Below are 18,100 nucleotides of genomic sequence, written 5' to 3'. Positions count from 1 at the left end.
CTGAGCTCTTCCTGGGTCAGCAAGAAGCACCCAGTCAAGAAACAGACTCATGAGAAACGACGAATGTTTGCTATTTTAAGTTACTGCGTTTTGGAGTGGTTTTTAATGCCCCAGTCGCTAACCGCTATAACCAAAAATGTGATTTTCTTCTTAATTACATACAGGTCCATGAAGCCTCTGTTGTTTCATTCATTGTCAGTACTTCGCTTTCAACGGACTGTTCCCTTCCATTGGGATCTCCCTTTTTCATCATTTTGGGAAAAAATTCCCTTTGCTTTGCTTTCTGAATCTCATGCCTTCCTCTTTCTTGGTAAGTCCCTTGTTTTGATGGAGTACATCCTGTGGGAGTTGCCTGAAAATGGGTGAACTGGTTTGGAGACAATGCATATTTGAAACGCCTTCATTCTACCCTTTCACTTAATTTGTGGTTTATCTAAATTACAGTTCTAGCTGGGGAATATTTCTCTCAGAATTTTGAGGGCACTGTTTCCAGTCTTCTATGGGGCTGTTGAGAAGCCTGATTCTATTCTTCTTAATCCTCTATATTCTCAATTTCCCCTCTCTAGAAGCTTGTAGAATAATCTCTTTGTCCCAACTGTGATGAATTTTTAAGATGATGTGCTTTAGTGTGGGTCTGTTTTCATCCATTGTACCAAGCACTTACTTGGTCCTTTGAATCTGGATATTCATGTTTTTCAACTCTGGGAAACCTTGATTTATTCTTGAATGAATTTCTCCTCTTTGGGGTGCCTGGGTGGCTCAGTCGGTGCATCTGACTCTTGGTTTTGGCTCAGAGTTTGTGGGTTCAAGCCCTGCATCAGGCTCTGTGCTGCCGGTGCAGAGCCTGCTTGGGATTCTCTTGCTCCCTCTCTCTCTGCCCCTCCCTCGCTTGTGCTCGCTCTCTCTCTCTCAAAATAAATAAATAAAACTTTTAAAAAACCCAATTCTTCCTCTTCATTTTCTGTTTTCTCTTTCTGCAACTCCTATTATTTACATATTAGATTTCCTAGAATGGTTCTCTATTTTTATCTTTTCTCCTGTTTCCTTTGCTTTGCCTTTCTCTGTTTTCTGGGATATTTTTTTCAACGTTACTTTCCAAACCTTCTCTTGAGGTTAGTTCTTAATTTGTACTTTTGAGTTTAAAGAGCTCCTTTTTTGTAGGCATTCCCTCAGTGTTTCTTTTTACCCTAGCATTGTGTTCTCGAGACACTCTCTACTCTTACCTTAAGGAGGTTATTAATGACGTTTCTTAAAGTTTTCTTCTCTGTGAATTATCTCTACTTCTGATGTGTAAGAAGCCATAGGAAGCTAAAAGCCCTATGTGCCTGGCGTGGCTTCAGATGTGCTCTTCAGTGTAGCTTGCTTTGCTGAGCCATTTCCTTGTGGGAACGCTCATGTTGGCGTCTGTAGAGTTTTCTCTCAGGCTTATCGGATTCCCCAGGAAGACTGAACTTCTGTCTGATGGATACATGATTGCTGGTCTGGAAGCCAAGCTGGGAGAGAAGGCTGGGGGGTCTCAACATTCTTTCTATGTGTTTTCGCATCTCAATGTGGTATTCTAATGTCAACTGGATATGCCTTGTTGCCCCTCAGAGACTTTGCTCTCTTCAGAGAATAGCCTTCCGGTCATCGGTTGGGATTGGGAAAAAATCGTCACTCAGGCCCTTCGAGTGAAGAGGGAGATCTGGGGTCCTAACTGCATTCTTGAATAGACTTTAAACCCATCCTCCTAATTTTAGCCCCATCTTCTCTAGCACATTCCAGAGGTAGCTAATGCTGCCAATTTCTGAGACTTTGTCCGGGGAGAGGAGTTCTGCTTCACAAATCTCGTCTCTTAACTTCCCCACTGCTGGCTTAGGATTCGCCTTCTCCAAATTTGCGCAGTTACTAATGAGCTATCACTTTCCAGCTTCAAATTGTTTTTCCCTATGGTCTCTTCTTCCATTCTCTTTGATCCCACTGGCTTACTTTGGGATATCTCTTCATTGTCTTTTCAGAGGCCTGCATGAGAGAATGGAGGTATGTTCACTAGTCTATCTGTAAATCCAGGAGTAGATCTCAGCTTTTTAAAGAACACTTCACGATATCTTTAGTGTGAGCTATGCGAACCACACACTTACTATAGAAAATTAAACTTTCTCCAAAAGAAGACCCTCACGTGCTAGAAGTCCACGTGACCGATTTTTATTTTTAGAAACCATCAAATGAGTGTACAGCTTCAGGCACTTCACAACTTTCAACCTCGTGGTTCTCAATTACCCAGACAGCCAGATAATCATACCTTTGCCCCTCCCAGATGTCCATTCCCTTTAAATCAGAGACTCCTGAGTCCATTTCCTTTAGCCTTTTAATAGTAGCCTTTTAGTATTTTCCAATAAGTGCTTTCAACTGGACAATATACATATCATGCTTTCCTCATTACCACTTGTCCATCAATAAATACACAAAAATCAGAGGAAGGTTGTGCTGTGAAAAATCAAAGTAACAATGCTCACCGTACATGCATGAACAATGAGCTAGCCTTTAAAAATGCAACACAAATGGCTTATAAAAGGGCATACCCATTACATGAAGTCGCATGGACCACATCATTCTTATTCTTAAGTATACTCGACATTTCTAGAAAAGTCAGAGACTCCTTTCTCCCACTCCTCTGCGGTACCAGCATTGACTAAACAAACATTGGCTATGGAATCAATTCGTGGCATCATGGTCTCAATGTAAAACTTTGAGAGAGTCTGCTGGAGGAATCCATTCTGCCAGGCTAGGATGTGCAAAATGTGGATATGAAGGTGTCTTTTGCCCCATTTTATTTTTCACCCAGTGTTAAGAGCAGCTCCCAGGAGACACAACAGATTTACAATTGTAGGCAAAATTGCATCTTAAGCTCTCAGCTTAATGGGAGAGATTATCTCTTATTCCACGAACTTCAGGCAATATTGCAGGGGTACTGCAGCCAAGGGACGCAAGCTCTAGACCTATCTATCCAGTTCCTATCTTGAAAACACAGAAGTATATCCAATAAGAAATACAACAATAATAAAAGGAAAAGTCATATTTGATTCTAAAATGAAATAGAAAACAATTACTTATCTTAGCCTATTTGTTGGCAATGTCTGGAAAAGGAAAATCATCCCTAGCTGTGAGCCTTTTCACACTATCCATGGCCCCAAAGAGAATCTGGGGACAGGCGAGAGCCTGCTATAGCTCTCCTGAACTGGATCCCGGAGTGGCTAAAGAGCTGGCATGAACCTGTCAGAAGCCTCTGCTCTTGGAAAGCAGGGAGCACTTGGACACTAGTGGCTGTGACAACAGAGTGGCTGTATGTCTGTTTCCTTCCTTCCAACTTGAAAATAAAAAGAAAACCAGACAGCTGGATATGGAACTGACCAATTATGTTCACATAGAAGAAGGGACTTTTCAAAGATCATGATTGGGAAGAGGTTATGGGGGTGGATAAGGGAGAACAGAAATTGGAAATGTGCACAAAGTGGGCATCTCTTTTAAAATTAGATACTTCATAATCACGCCATGTAGAAGTCCAGCCCTGACTTATTTTCTGAGCTATTTTCTTCTCCTTCCTCTCCCTCTCCCTCTTCCTCCTCCTTCCTCCTCCTCTTCTTCCTCTTCTTTTCTTCTTCTTCCTCTTCTTCTTTTCTCTCTCTCTCTCTCCCTTTCTGTCTTAGAAACATTGCCAGTTAAACATCAGTTTAGGCAACAGATGACTTTCTACGGAAGCATAAGGTAAGAGGTCCCATTTTATAGGAGTTCTTTATAGATTCAATTGCTTCTATTACAAGTCACCTTTGGAAGTTCCAGGACCAATGGGACCTTCTCAACTTATGAATAAAGACCACCAAGCGAGGGATAAAGCTATTATTCTCTTATTTGGTCAGACACCTGCCTATCTAGTGCTAAGATTCCAATGGTAGGAAGACCTGTAACCTTCTGAGCAACTTCCCAGGCACTTGACTTACCCTGAGTAGCAACTGCATCAGGGGAAGACAACTGGCTTGTTAGAGTATAAACAAATACAGCCATAAAAATACTCAAACAGGATCTACACAGCTCTCTCCCCTCTTCCCCAACCTGTGCCAATCAGTTGGCTACCCTCTGTTGGACTCTCTTTCATATCCATTGACTTCTCTTTTAACTACAAGAGATCAAAAGGTACTTCCATATTGGTTTTGGACAGCACTTGGGTGTCTATGAAATGGGGTGCCACGAATGGTAGGTCATGCACCATAAGGTCACTTTTCACAGCCTTTTCAGGGCAGAAAAACAATGGCCATTGGCACATAAAGGCAGCTGAAGCTTCTCCTTTCCTAATTCTAATGCTAGGACAGGAGAAAGTCTTTGAAGCCTCAGAAGTAAAATAGCGCTCTCTTCCTTGATGTTCGTTGAGATTGGGTTGAGTGAACCTGAATGGGGGCTTAGTGGCTCTGAGATGAAGACTTTCAAGGAGGACCTTCTCGCATCTTCCTGATGAGTTTTTGGGAACCAGATCTTGCTGGTTAAAAAAACCGAAGGATCACAGCACAAAGGGTTATGGTGGAAGAAGTACAGATGTTTATTATGAACAGCTTAAACCCTTTATGCCTCTGAAAAAGTAACCAAAAAAAAAAAAAAAAAAAAAAAAAGAATCATACTGATCAAAGGACCTCCAGGGTTTAATATTTCAAAAACAGATAAATAGGTTCCTACAGATAAATAGCTTCACCTTTTGGGTATTTCCCCAGAAGCATCTGAAAAATTTCCAGGTCTGTAGAAGGGGATGTGTAACCAGTACATTCTGACCCCCTACCCCGCTGGAAAGAAATTCCCAGGGAATGGGCTGCAGGAGAGGGGATAAGGGCCCATCCAAATTTCCTCCCAGGGACAAATCCCTCTTAGTCCTGTGGGATGTCCTTGGCAGGTGGCTGTTGCCTAGGTGGGGGAGTGGAGGGAAGGCTGGGGATCAGAAAGATGTATTGGTGGCTTTTGTTAGAAGCCATGCATAGCATATCCTAGGGGATGGAGGCTTCTAGGTGGGAACTGGAACAGTTAAATTTTTGTGGCTTATTAATTTGGCCCTCATTTCAGAAAGCAATGCTGTTTTTATAAATTGGACCTGACTTAAAAAAAAAAACACAAAAACAAAAAGGAGTAGAAAATTTTATACTAAAAAAAAATATCCCCCAATGAAACAATCAGTAGCACATTGCATCTGTGAAGTGTCCCAGCTCCTCGAATTGGTTGTGTCTCCAATTGCCATTTCTTTCCCAGGTTACCACGGTGTAGGTGCTACACCCCAATCTTCATGTCCACATTCTGCAGGTTCCGCGTCTCATCGGCTGTCATATACTGATCGGAGGTCACTGAGGACTCCTTGTTCACCAAGTGCACCATCTCCTGAGACTTGCTGGCGTCTCCGTTGAGTCCACTTGCCTTTCTCTCCTCCACCGCTCCATTACCGTTGTTGATTACCAGCTTTTTCTTCTGCCCACACCTAGTAATTTAAAAAAATCATGTGAGAAGGTGCTATGACACACACCACCATTGTTATTGTCACCACTATCACCATCACGACAATTTTCGACGGTCACAGTAGGTTTTGTCTTACTGACTCTTCACCTTCCCGTCCCGTGCTTCTCAAAGCGAGTCCCCAAACCAGCAGCAAAAGCGTCCCCTGGGAGCTTGTTAGAAATGCAAATGCTCATCCCTACCCCCGATGCACTGAATCAGAGAACTCCAGGAGTGGGTTTAACGTCTGTGGTTTAATAAGCCCGCCAGGGGTCTGATGCACCCCTGAGTTTGAGAATCCACGGTCACAGCATTGTTCCCCTTTTGCATTGTTTCCCTATTGCAAGTGAAGAGCTCCTTAGGCTCAGAAAACGCACTAACTTGCCCCAGTTATTCTGCCATAGAAGTATCGCGATTCCGGCCCTTCTGTGTCTGACTCCTGAGTTCTAATTCTCCTTCCCCCTCCTACACGATGGCAACATTTGCCTTTTTTTAGGCACTTTAGCAACTTCTGCAGACTTCGATGCACCACAAACATGATGACTACACATCATTCTGATTTGGGTATTCAACCAAGTCCATTACTTCCTCTCCCCGGGCGACACGGCTTACCAGGGTTCTTACTGCACGGACTGAGAAAAATGCAACATTTTCCTACAAGGGTAAGGCCGTATTGATTTTCACTGGTTAACACTGGGTAACTTCCCATAACTCTGGACACAGGTTTAACTATGTAAGGCAAGCTGTTCACCGTTGCTGTCAGGGTTCTCAGTAACATTACTTAAGATTCGAATGCAAGGAGGTCTTCTATGGAAGAGCATGACCTTGATCGTGTCCCCGGGTCGTGGTGTTGTAGCATTGCCTCCCCCGCCCAGCCTGATGCAATACTTCCTCTTTCCAGTAACAGGATCCCTGCCGCACATCTAGAAGTCAGATTGCTTGACGGAAGCCAAGTTGCAGAGCCTCACAACTACAAGTGGGGCCGGCAAGAGGCGAAATGGGCTAGCATTTATTGGACACCTCCTGAATGCCAGGCGGTTTACATGTAATTTCATGAGATCCTCACCACAATCCCGCAATGCAGCTGTTATTCTAGTCACACAGCAGTGGAAACTGAGGTCCAGGGACGTTTAACAACTAGCCTGAGGTCACATAGCTAGTCAGACAGACAGAGTCAATATTCAAATCTACGCCTTTATGACCAGAAGCCTGGGCTCTGCCCAGCTCTATTCAGGCTGCCAACCATCTGGAGATTTGGAAACAGTATGAAGTCGGAATTGTTCACTTTGCCGCTGGATGTTTGGAGTTGTAGAGACAAAGCGTCTATTATTCATGAGCATGGGCCATTCCCTCTAGAACTGCCAAGGCCATAAACTTTAATCTCTTATTTGGGGAAATAGAAATTATACCTCCTCAACAGGAGGTAGATCCTGTCTCCTCTGGCATGATGCGTGCTTGATGAGGGGCGGAGGGAGGGTTGCTTGGACTTTGGAGCAAATCTGTGGGGCTGCGCCTTGTGCGGTCCACATAGACAAGGGTAGGGACTTGATTGTGAGACCTTATTGCTGTGTGACCGGGGACAGCTCATTTAACCTCTCTGAGCCTCAGTTTTCTTAACAGTAACATCAGGCTATTAAGAGTACCAATCGCATAGGATTGTGGAAAGCCCTTGAAACAAAGCCCAGCACTGATACATGAGTCCATTATTGCTATTATCTGTTGCCCTTACTAAATGGGGTGACAAAGCCAAGGCCTTGGATAAGCACTTAGGACAGAATCTGGAACACAGGAAATTTTCGAGAAGCACTGGCTGTCGCTGGTCATACAACCAGAGCCATATGCATTTGGGTCTTGCTTGTTTCTTCTGGCTGCCTCCACCTGGTCACTATATTTACTGTGAAGATGGCCCAGAAGGCTGAAGGTGGAACTCTGCTTGCATTATTTTAAATTCTCAAATGGTGTTCTTTGGAGGGAAGGTGTCTCATTAAACCAAATCCCATTTGCTGACCTAATGGGTGATTTCGAAGTTGAATGAAATATTGTAGGAAAGTGATTAATAATTGTAAAAAACGGTGCACAGGCAGGAGTTTGGGATTCATATTATTTAGTCTAAACAAAGCTGATTTTATTTATTTATTTTTTATGTTTATTTGTGTGTGTGTGTGTGTGTGTGTGTGTGTATGAGAGAGAGAGAGAGAGAGAGAGAGAGAGAACGAACTGGGGAGGGGCAGAGCAGGGGACATGGACTCCAAAGCAGGCTTTATACTGGCAGCACAGAGCCTGATGTGGGACTCAAACTCATAAACTGTGAGATCATGACTTGAGCTGAAGTCGGATGCTCAACCGACTGAGCCACCCAGGCGCCACTAAACAAAGCTGATTTTAAAAGTGGGTAACACTGGACCTGTAGGGCGCAGAAATATTGTGCTTGGGTCTGTCCTGCCCCCCCTTTCCCTTTGGATTTATGTGTCTCTGTTATCTGGGCTCTTCCAGGAGGACAGGATGCTTCTCATAAATAACTAGTCCAATATCCGGGGCTCTAGGCATCAATAAGTCCTTTTTTTAAAACTTACTACATCACCAGTTTATCACAAGAGGATAGAACTCAGAAGCGGCCAATGAAAGAGGTGCACAGGGCGAGGTATGGGGAAAGGGCGGGAGAGTCTATGCCTCTCCGAGAGCACCACACTCTCAAAATCTTCACGGTTCACCAACTCAGAAGCATTAATAAGTACTTTAAAAAGACAAGCTCTAAGTTTTTCATTCTTCTTCGTTATTTCAGAAAGAACACTAGAGCTGAGGAGACTTCAGAGGTCACCCAGCCCAACCTCTTCATTATGTAAAACCAGAGACGGAGTCCAAGAAGTCAAGGGTACCGTCCGAGGCTACACGACTAGTTACAGCAGGAAACAGAGTATCTGCAACTTAGATTTTTCTGACTCCAAAGGTCAGAGATCTCTACAGAATCGCATCCCTCTTCATCTTCTTTCTCCTTAAATCTCAGGCATCGGTCCGCTGAGCAAACAGTGACCACGAGATACGGAAGGAGCCATACTGGGGCCTTACCAGGAGAGGGTGGACGGGCTGGGTGGGGTGGGAAACCAGGTAGCACACATTTAGGGCATGGAGGAATGTATCCTGAAAGATTACAGGGGAGTAACTTCACACCTGCTCTCAGGTCTCTTCCACCTGAGAAACCTTAAAGATATTTAGAGATTTGTTTTGCATTGTGTTAGGGCTGTGCCATTCGGTATGGTGGCCACTAGCCACACACGGCTATTGAAATGCAAAACCAATTAAAAGTAAACAAAGTTAAAAACTCATCTCTTCAGTCAAACTAGCCACACGTCAAGGGCTTAGGAGCCACAAGTGGTTGGTGGTCGTGAGTTAGGGCAGATGGAGAACATTTCCATCACTACTGAAGTTCTAGTGGACAGCTTTGTTACAGAGGACAGGATGAGATTGGATGGACACACACTGCAATGAGCTTGCCCGTAGCTTGAGAGAAGGAAGGCGTTTCTAAACCATGGAGCTTTCTAGAGGGGACCTACTAAGCAGAGGGCAGATGACTGTTTACAGAAAAGATGATTATTCCCCTGACGCAGACAGCTGGTGAAGGCCTTTTCTGCATAGTCAGTAGACAAACATCCTTGAATCATTTCTGTTTTGTGAGACCTTGTCTCATAAGGTCCTCTCATTTTTTTTTTTCTCCTCTTCATACACGTCAAATCAATTCTTTAGGGGAAAGACACCTAATTTCTGTTGGGCCCCATCCGCTATCTACCAACCCAACTGACTCCTAACACAACCGTTTGCTCTTAAGGAAATGGAATGAAGTAGGATTTCCATTGGAAAGCTGAAATTCAAGGAGTCTGCTTACATGAGCAACAGCAAGGAAAGAGGACGTGGAGGTGGGAAAAGCTACAGCAATAATAAGACCCCTAAATCGGCATCTTTAGCAGGCGTGACTCACAGATCGCTTCGTCGTGGAGGCCCGCGGTCAACCCTGGCAGGCCAACGTCACGAACTGCTTTTCCACTTCCGTCTTTTAACCAAAATTCATACACCAGTGCCTGGCACACAGTATGTTCTCAATCAGCTGACTCAGATCCAATAAGTCAACACTGCCGCTAAACCTTAAGGTTCTCTGGGACGAGACGGCACCCTTTCCACTTTTAGTCTTCTCTTCTTCCTCGCCAGCAGGGAGTCAGAGGAGCTACTCGAAAGATGTCTGCTAAATACATGGAAGCCTGTCACAGGTCTTTACTTTCCACCAAACTTTCTTTGATGAAAATAGGATTCTGGATCTCTCTCAAATATAACTTTCAAAGCAGAAAGGCCCCAGCCTTTTAAGAGGATTAGGAATGGGCTTGCGGCTTTAGAAACGCAGTGCACATTAAGGGGCCCGTGCAGCCGTTAACCACCCTCTTAGCTGCGTGGCAAATCTGGTTTAGATTATCTAATCAGGACACAGTAATTTACGGCGTCCAAGCAGCTACTTTCCCGGTGAGATACTCGCTGTGCCGGATCCCGCGTGTCCCTGTTTGCCTGTTGCTAGGGTGACTACTGGTCTTGGGACAAGGGGGAGGGCAGCCGTGAGGCCCCTTTTTGCAGCTGACATGATGGGGAGTGACGTATGAGCTAACCAGCCCCTCTGTACGGACTCCAGCTGCTCTCAGAGACAGCTGAGATGTTTCTCTGAAGAATTTCCCACATGGACGGCATCCGGGGCCAGTGTTTCTATGGCGACATGCGCAAAGCTGTATATGTGTATATGTGAGCAGAAGGGGTACAGTCTAGGCCCTGGAACAAAAGGACTCATTTTCGACAATGGGAAATTCATCTTTAATTGAGCAAAAGTAATCTAAGAGAAAACAAGAAGGCTGAGGGAGAGTATAAAGACTCTTTGTAAGGGCTCCCTCAAGTCACATTATTCAAATTCAGCAAACAAAATCTCTTTCCATTTAGTCAGGAGAGGCTTCTAGGAGGTCTTTTGGATTTCTTTGCCTAGTGTTTGTTCCTTATACAATTGGCTATCATGAGTAATTTTTTTATTATTCTCTCAAAGGTACAGAGAGCAACAGTTCTTGACTTTAATACAGCACTTTTATGAACTCGTACCAGGGTAAAGTGACATTATTTGATTTCCTCAGAGAGAGATACTGCATGGGCTGCACATGGCAATAGAATTAGCTGTTTGTTGCTTTACAAAAGCCAACAAGAAACATTCTAGCATTTTCTCCAGATCTTCTCCCCAAGCTAGGGGCATTTTCTGGCCTGTTAGATGATCTAGTGACACAATAAAGGTAGCCCTACTTGGAAATAAGATTCTTATACCGTATAAGAAGCAATCTCAAGGGACATTTACAGAAGGTTTAACGTTCCTCTACATATGCTCAGGGGAAAATAATGCATCTTTAGAGCATTTTGAGCAGGAAATTTAGACTTGTAGAATATTATGTACCCTGTCAAAATTCATGTCCTCTGTTGCCAGAATGACTATTTTCATTCATTTCACTTTAGGTGGTGTTACTTCTTGAGCCTGGTCACAGCTAAATCAGGTATATGTATTATTTAAATAACTTCCAGTGTGATAGGCCTTGGTTGAGGCAGGGAGAGAGAGGGACCTTTGAGGCTATACAAACGGCCCAGATGCTGTTTGACAGTCTTTATTCAGACTTTTTTAAGGAAAATTCTTCATCATTTCATAGACTGTTGGGGAGCTCTTCCTAAGCAATAACCCAAATCCTTTCAACTATAGTTCCCAGAAAAGAGAAAACGGTATTGTTACAAACAACAACAACAACAAGCGAAAACAATAAGAAACCCATAGAAATCCAATGCCTATTTTAGGTAAGGGTTCTAGAAGGTTCTGTGGGCTTTAGACAGACTAAAGAAGATGACCAATTCCTAGATCTTTATACAGTAAGTTTTGCAATGTGGATGCATTTACTAAATATTGTTTAATCAATCAATGAATGAGTACATACCCCTATGCCTTCCCAGTGAGATATTTTGTAACTTTCATCAGATGGAATCTCCAAGGGTTCAACCCTGAAAAATTAAGAACCTCAAAAGATTCCACACTGTTTAAAAGTGATGTTCCAAATAATCACAGTGTCTGTTTTATCTAAAGAATGTGCAAAAGCAGGGCTTCTTGAACTGCACCCAAATCCCTGGAATCTTGTCAAGACACAGATTCTGACACAAGACATCTGGGTGGGGCCCCAGATTCTGCATTTCTAGCAAGATCCCAGAGTGTCGAGGCCACTGGTTCCAGGGGCTACACTCTGAATAGCAAGCACGTAAAGCCCACATTTAAGTGACGTCCTTTCAAAGCAAAGGCCCCAAGGTGCATCCCCTTACCTTCTTCGACTATTGACAGCAATGCAGACGGCAAGAATCAAAGCCAAGGCCAGGAGGGAGGCCAAGATGATGAGCCATTCTGGTGAGAGTGAACCAAAAGACACCTGTGAGCTTGGGAAATACACTTTATAAAAACAAAAATGCACTTTATAAATTGACCTGGTCCAAACAAGAACTACACTCAGCACCACAGGTTGAGTCTGGCCAAACGGCCTTGCCAACTGGCAGATAATACTAGAACAGTTCTGCTATAGGCGTCTGCCCAACAGGCCTCTTGTTTTAAACTCTTATCACCGGTCAGAATTTTCAAGTTCCTCCAGAAGAGGCGTGTCTCCAGAAAATCAGAGAATCACCTGCAGAAACTTGTAAAAGCTTTTGGTGCAATATTATTAAGCAGACTAAAGGACATTTATGTTTCCCTTAAAAGGAACATTCTTCTATATAAGAACATCCACCTTATGTTTTATGAAGAAACACCAAAAGGGACCGTGTACTTAGTGGATAGATAAAGGGCACTCCTGCAGAGGTCTGAACTTATGCACACTCAACAGGGCGGGGTGGTGGTCATTAGGCAAAACTCATCCTTCCAAATGTGCATACTTTCGAGCCAACAGTTACACTTCCGGGAATTTACAGCGCCTCAGAATTAGTTATGAAGATGTTCACTGCTGTGTTATTTATATTAGTGAAAGTTGAAAATGACCTAAAATAATAGTAAGGGATCAGTTACATAAATTAGGGTATACTCACTATAGTATGGGCTCTGATAACAGGAGAAGGATATTTAATGACGTTGGAAACTTAACGAGCAACCAGTTGGGAGTGGTGACTTACTACACAGCATGCATGATGTAATTACATTTTTGTATAGAAATTACATTTTTAAATGATGGGAGGGACATATATGAAGATGGTAACCATATTTCTGGGTGGTGAGGTAGATAAGAAATGATTTATATTTTTGTCCTTTGGTGTGAATTTTCTAAAATGTCTCCAGTAATCATGTATTACTTGTGGACCACTAAAGTGTTATATACAGGTCTTAAGATCAAGCTTTAATGGGATAAAAACATGACTTGACAACTTGAATCAATTCCCTTGCCAAGTGGGTTGTGTGTCTGTGCAATGGGCTAGAGCTCAAGAACCAAGAAGAGTGCGAAGTCATAGGTCATCCATTCGTCTTTGAGAGTCTTGGTTTTCCTCCCATGTCCAGGGCAGGACTGCCTCTGCCGGACCTCCACCTGGTTAGGTGACTTTGGGGAGGGAGGTGGCGTCAGGAGGTGGGGAGGCCAACAGGAGATACCATTTCTGTTCTTTTCTCTGGTCTTTCCTCTGAGATGCCTCACATTCACCCTCGCTAGAGCAGGGAAGAATATTGCAAATTGCACGTCCGCCACCTCCACACCCCAGCAGCCCGCCGTGTCTCTCCATTTGCTCCTCTCCCAGCTCAGAGAGAGGGCTCTGGCAAGCCGAGGTAGGGGGATGAAGTGATTCCTACATTCTCCCCTTTCCCCGAGGGAGGCTCAGCTTGGAGGCCTCTGAAGAGGGGAAGGTTAAAAAGAGAATTTACAACCCTAGGAAAACCGTTCCTTCTTTGTAATCCCCCCATCCCCACCCCACCAAATGCTCGGTTTTGAGCCCAAGTCAATCAGATCAAGAATTTGCCTCAAGTGCCTTAAATCTTGATGGTCAGGAGCGCCAGGGGTCCCAGCCTCCTCACCCCGCAATGTGACTCATTTAGACACTTTCTTCTGTCTGGATCAGTAAAGACTGTCCCTCGAGAAAAAGCAGTTTGGGGATCAGAAGAATGTTTTCACTCCACTCCACACACATGGCCCTTATATCTCCTCACCGTCTGCAGTGTGAGAGGAAAGTCGCACGCTTCACCCCAAACCCAGAAATTAAGGGGAAACTGGGCGGGGATAGGAAGGACCTGGATACGGCATAAAGTCCACAGAGTCAGTCATTTGGGAAGGAAGCATTAGTAACTAACGTGTCACTTCTTTGGGATAGGCCAGGAACAGGTCTGAATATTAGCTCATTCAATTTACGGGTCCCAGAGAAAAGAGAGTTTCATTCTTTCCTACCAAGTGCTCTCGTTCACCCTTGAGCTTGCAAAGAATATGCTTTTCTATTTATTTATTTTTTTTTTTAAAGAGAGAGAGTGCACATGTGAGTGAAGGAAGGTCAGAGGGAGAGAGAGAAAAGAGAACCTTAGGCTTATGCTGAGCGTGGAGCCCTCGGGGCTCGATCCTACGACCCTGGGATCAAGACCTAGCAGAAATCTAGATTTGGACGCTCAGCTGACTGCACCACCCAGGTGCCCCAAGAATGTGTTTTAGTCCCCTCCCCCCCCTTTTTTTTTTTGGCTTCACAGATTGAAACTTACCTGGAATTTGAGGTTTCCGCGTAGGACCAGAGGTCGTGTTCGCCCCACCTTCTTGACTTCCACTTGTGTGCCCTGAGAGGAAGAAACAACACCTCTCAACCCAAGTTTGGAATGCGTGACCACGAGCTCCTTACAGAGCAGTACACAGGGCCAACCTCTCTACGTTCTGCTCACCGCGCAGCTATTTATAGATTCAAGCCACAGACATTTATAAAGTGTTACGCGAAAGACATCTCCCCAGAAAAGTTGGTTTGGTTAAGGCTGAGGTCTGGAAGTGTTATTTTCATCAAGAACAGGAGAATTCTCACCAGTGGTGCGGCACAGTGTTTCAGAGCTTGGGCTCCAGGGCAGGGCAGTCCTGGGTTCGAGTCCTGCCTCCACCTCTTGCCAGCAACGTCTGCTGAGTCAAGCTACCCTCTCCAAGTCTCAGTTTTCTCATTCAGAGAATGGGGATGAGAATAAAATCCACTTCACCGTCATTTACAGAGGTTTAAAGAAGGACACAAAGATGGGAATTGTGTGCAGAGGCTCCGTTCTGATTCAGGACCTTGCTACTCAAAGTGGGGTCCCTGCACCAGCTGCCGAGGTGTCCCATGTGGGAGCTTGCTAGGAATACAGAATCGCAGGCCTCACCCCTACTGAACTAGAATCTTCATCTTAACAAGATCCCTAGAGGATTCATATGCTCCAGAAACTCCGAAGCATATCTAACAATTGCAGTGAGTGTCTTCCTGGACACAAGCATAAATATTAAAAAAATAAGGGTTTAGGGGATAATGACCCTTTCTGTCTAGAAAAAAATCACCCTAGTAGAGTCCCCGCTATTATGTTATTGGAACATGCCTTTTCAGAAGAATGAATATCTTCTACCACTACAAAACACGACAAGGAAACAAACAAAACAGCTCAAACTGGAAGGGAGTGTTGCAAGACAAAGCATCCACAAGTCCGAACGGGAGGCTCATCAAAATGAGGGAGTCATCATGTTTTAAAGGAAACTTCTAAGACATCTGTGAAGAGACTCACCTGAGTTAATGCTTTGGTTTTTTGTTTTTTGTTTTTTGGGGTTTTTTTGCTTGTGTTTTTTATGCCTCCTCCACTGCTTCAGAACAAAATGTGAAAACATCCCACGAAAATGAACTATTTCCCCCTACCAACGGGGAACCCACTGCAAAATTCTAAAAGTCCACCGAGGGAAGACAAAAAAGTAATCAGGGCAGTCTGTTTGGCTAAGCAACGCATGAAGATGGCCAGGCTTGAAGTACATGAAGATTTCCAAGGACAGACTTTAGACTGTGCAGAGTGGACAGTGAAATCTCGATGTTGGTGGTTATTTTAGAGCAGCCGACTCCTGTTTATACAATCTCCTGTTTTTGTTAACCTTGAAATGGAACAAAACAAATTCTGACTAGACTTCTGGCCATTCAACATACCTCATGTCACTTTGAGAGTGGCCTCTTACTTTACAAACTTGAGAAGGAGTCCAAGGTGCTTTTTCCGGCCGCCTCCCAGAGTCCTTGGTCACTGGCAGGTCTTCACCTGTGCAGGTGACTGGATGTGGGCCATGCACCCTGGAGATCTTTGGGCTTGAAAACCATGTAAGTGGTGCAGACACTCTCACTGGTCTTTCTCGGACTCACAGCAGCCTTCGATATTTGAAAAGGAGGCCACTAATGGATCTTAATCTCTTGATTTCGGTTTTCAAAAAAAGCGCTCCCAGCAAGGAAAGATCGGGGTGTGTGTGCAACAAGATGAAGCCTCCTACTTGAACAATAGACACCGGGAGCAGGAGTCAGACAAAAGAGACCGCTCCCGCCCACCTGCTTCTCACTTCAAGCAAAGGCCAAAGAAGATGGACGAGATGCAGCAGGCCTCACCTTGCACCCTAGAGGTCTGCAAACCCAGCCGGGGTAGGGCTGGCTAGGAAAGCCAGTTCTGCAAAGAGGGACACTTGACACTGTAATTTGGAGATGAGAGCTAACCTGAGACGTGTGCACAGAGATCATTCAACTGGCCTCAACTGTGGGAAGAACAGTCCAGGACAGAGCTTCTCAAACTTCAGTGCATACCCAGTATGGGGGGAGGTCTGGTTAAAACGCAGACCTTGACGCAGCAGGCCTGGGATGGGTGGGGATTCTGCATTTCCAGCCAGCTCCTAGGTTGATGTCCCAGTGGCTGGTCCAAGGACCACACTTGGAGTAACTGGGGCCTCTTAATTTTAGAGAGCATGTGTTTTAATAATAACTCCCTATCATTTCCAAGATTTTGTCATCTTCCTGATACCTCACGTTCTTCACGAGAACTCTGGGAGGTAACTGAGGCAGGTATCCTGGTCCCCTTTTTACTAAGAAGGAAACTTAAAGGGAACTTAAAAAGGCTAATTTGCTAAATGCCCCAACCATGGAACCTAGAGACCTTGGGACTTCTGTCTTTATTTTAGAAACATTTCTAATGAACCCCTATATCCTGTGCTCTTACATAAAAGCTTATTACCAAGGCACCATGTAAATACCCACCTTCATATCTGCTTTAAGTGTGTGAACCTTTAGGCCTGGAGGCAACCGTGGCCCCGACTTAGGCGTGAAGGACAGACCATGGTTCATATGGATTTACCTGGTTTTCATGGATCACCTGGACTGACGATACCAGGGACACACAACCTCTCAGTGGCCCCACCATTTTCGGTCACAGGTAAACCTGCCTCATGTCAGACTTCTGTTGCCTGGAGTAATATTTCCATGGGTGGGATCTGAGTCACGGCAAATGTGTATCCACTTAATCATACACGCCTGGCCGTAATTATGGTCATTACAGAGTGCTTTCTCCAGAACGGGCTTATAGAGGCATTATGAGACCCCCAGGGCTTGAAAGCTGACTCCACCGCTCAACTCACCAGTCATGTCAACCCAGCCATGGTACTTGCCCTCTCTGGGTCTTAGTGTCCTTGTCTGTAACACGGGATGGTAACAGTACTTACATAAGTCACAGGGTTTGTAGGATGATGAAATATGGTAATATTAGATGAACCACACGAAACTGTGGCTCTTTGGCTGTTGACCTAAAAAAAGGGCAGTTTCCTATGGTCCAGCTTAGCACATGTGAAGTGTTTAGAACAATGTCCCTAGCACACAGTACGTTCTCAGTAAATGCTAGGTACCCTGTTCTGGGGGTTACGCTAACTGCTTTACGCATCCTTAAGGTTTCCGATGCAGCAGGTCTGAGGTAGAGCCTGAGCATTTGTCTTTCTAGTAAGTTCCCTGGTGATGCTGATGCCGCAGGGATGGGGACTGCACTTTGAGAACTACGGCGCCGGAGGAGAGTCTTCTGTGTGGAAGGATCAGGAAGAATACAAGTAGGGTCTCAATTTAACATTGCACTACACCAGATTAATAAGAGCGTGGGTTTTGGAGTAAGAACGGTCTGGGCTTGATCCCAGCTTCTCCATATACTGAGGATGCTGCTTAAGGGATTTGAGACTCAATTTCATAACGATTAAAATTGGGATAATCACAATTGTCGCAGGGCATTGTTTTCAAGACTAAATGATGAAACCTGTGGAAAGCATTCAGCGTAACCCTCCGCACAGGGTACTGTAGCTAACACCATAATATTTTCATCAGCAGTGTGATTTAATAAGCACTCTCTGTGATAGTGATGCATAAGGAAGTCTGAGAACCGCTCTTCTTGAGACACTGACTCATACTTTATTAATCGTCAGCAGGCTCAAATGATGATAACAGTAAATTACTCAAGCAGCTCAAACTCACCAGCTGATTCTGATCCACGAGTCGTATGGGACCTCCCACTGGGGTGAACTGGTGAGTCTTGGTCTTCTGTAAGGAG

The 18,100-nt window shown here is 44.5% G+C and overlaps 1 protein-coding gene across 18 annotated transcripts in view; it reads right to left on the bottom strand.

Annotated features, from left to right (window-relative positions):
* Nucleotides 1-2,329: 2,329 nt before the first annotated feature.
* Nucleotides 2,330-18,100, bottom strand: part of CD44 (CD44 molecule (Indian blood group)) — a 90,880-nt gene continuing 75,109 nt past the window's right edge. For 17 of the 18 annotated variants that reach the window (XM_058688615.1, XM_058688616.1, XM_058688618.1 and 14 more), the window contains 4 exons: nucleotides 18,025-18,090; nucleotides 14,258-14,329; nucleotides 11,869-11,947; nucleotides 2,330-5,488 (listed from right to left, as the gene is read on the bottom strand). In XM_058688615.1, coding sequence (XP_058544598.1) covers nucleotides 5,284-5,488; nucleotides 11,869-11,947; nucleotides 14,258-14,329; nucleotides 18,025-18,090 — 422 coding nt within the window. In that variant the 3' untranslated portion in view covers nucleotides 2,330-5,283. The remainder of the gene's footprint in view (nucleotides 5,489-11,868; nucleotides 11,948-14,257; nucleotides 14,330-18,024; nucleotides 18,091-18,100) is intronic. The other variant, XM_058688633.1, reaches the window with a different exon arrangement.

This window comes from Neofelis nebulosa, chromosome 10 (assembly GCF_028018385.1).
Source record: "Neofelis nebulosa isolate mNeoNeb1 chromosome 10, mNeoNeb1.pri, whole genome shotgun sequence".
NCBI classification, from domain to species: domain Eukaryota; kingdom Metazoa; phylum Chordata; class Mammalia; order Carnivora; family Felidae; genus Neofelis; species Neofelis nebulosa.
Note: the sequence above shows the minus strand (reverse complement) of the source record. Positions and strands in the feature narration are given on the sequence as shown.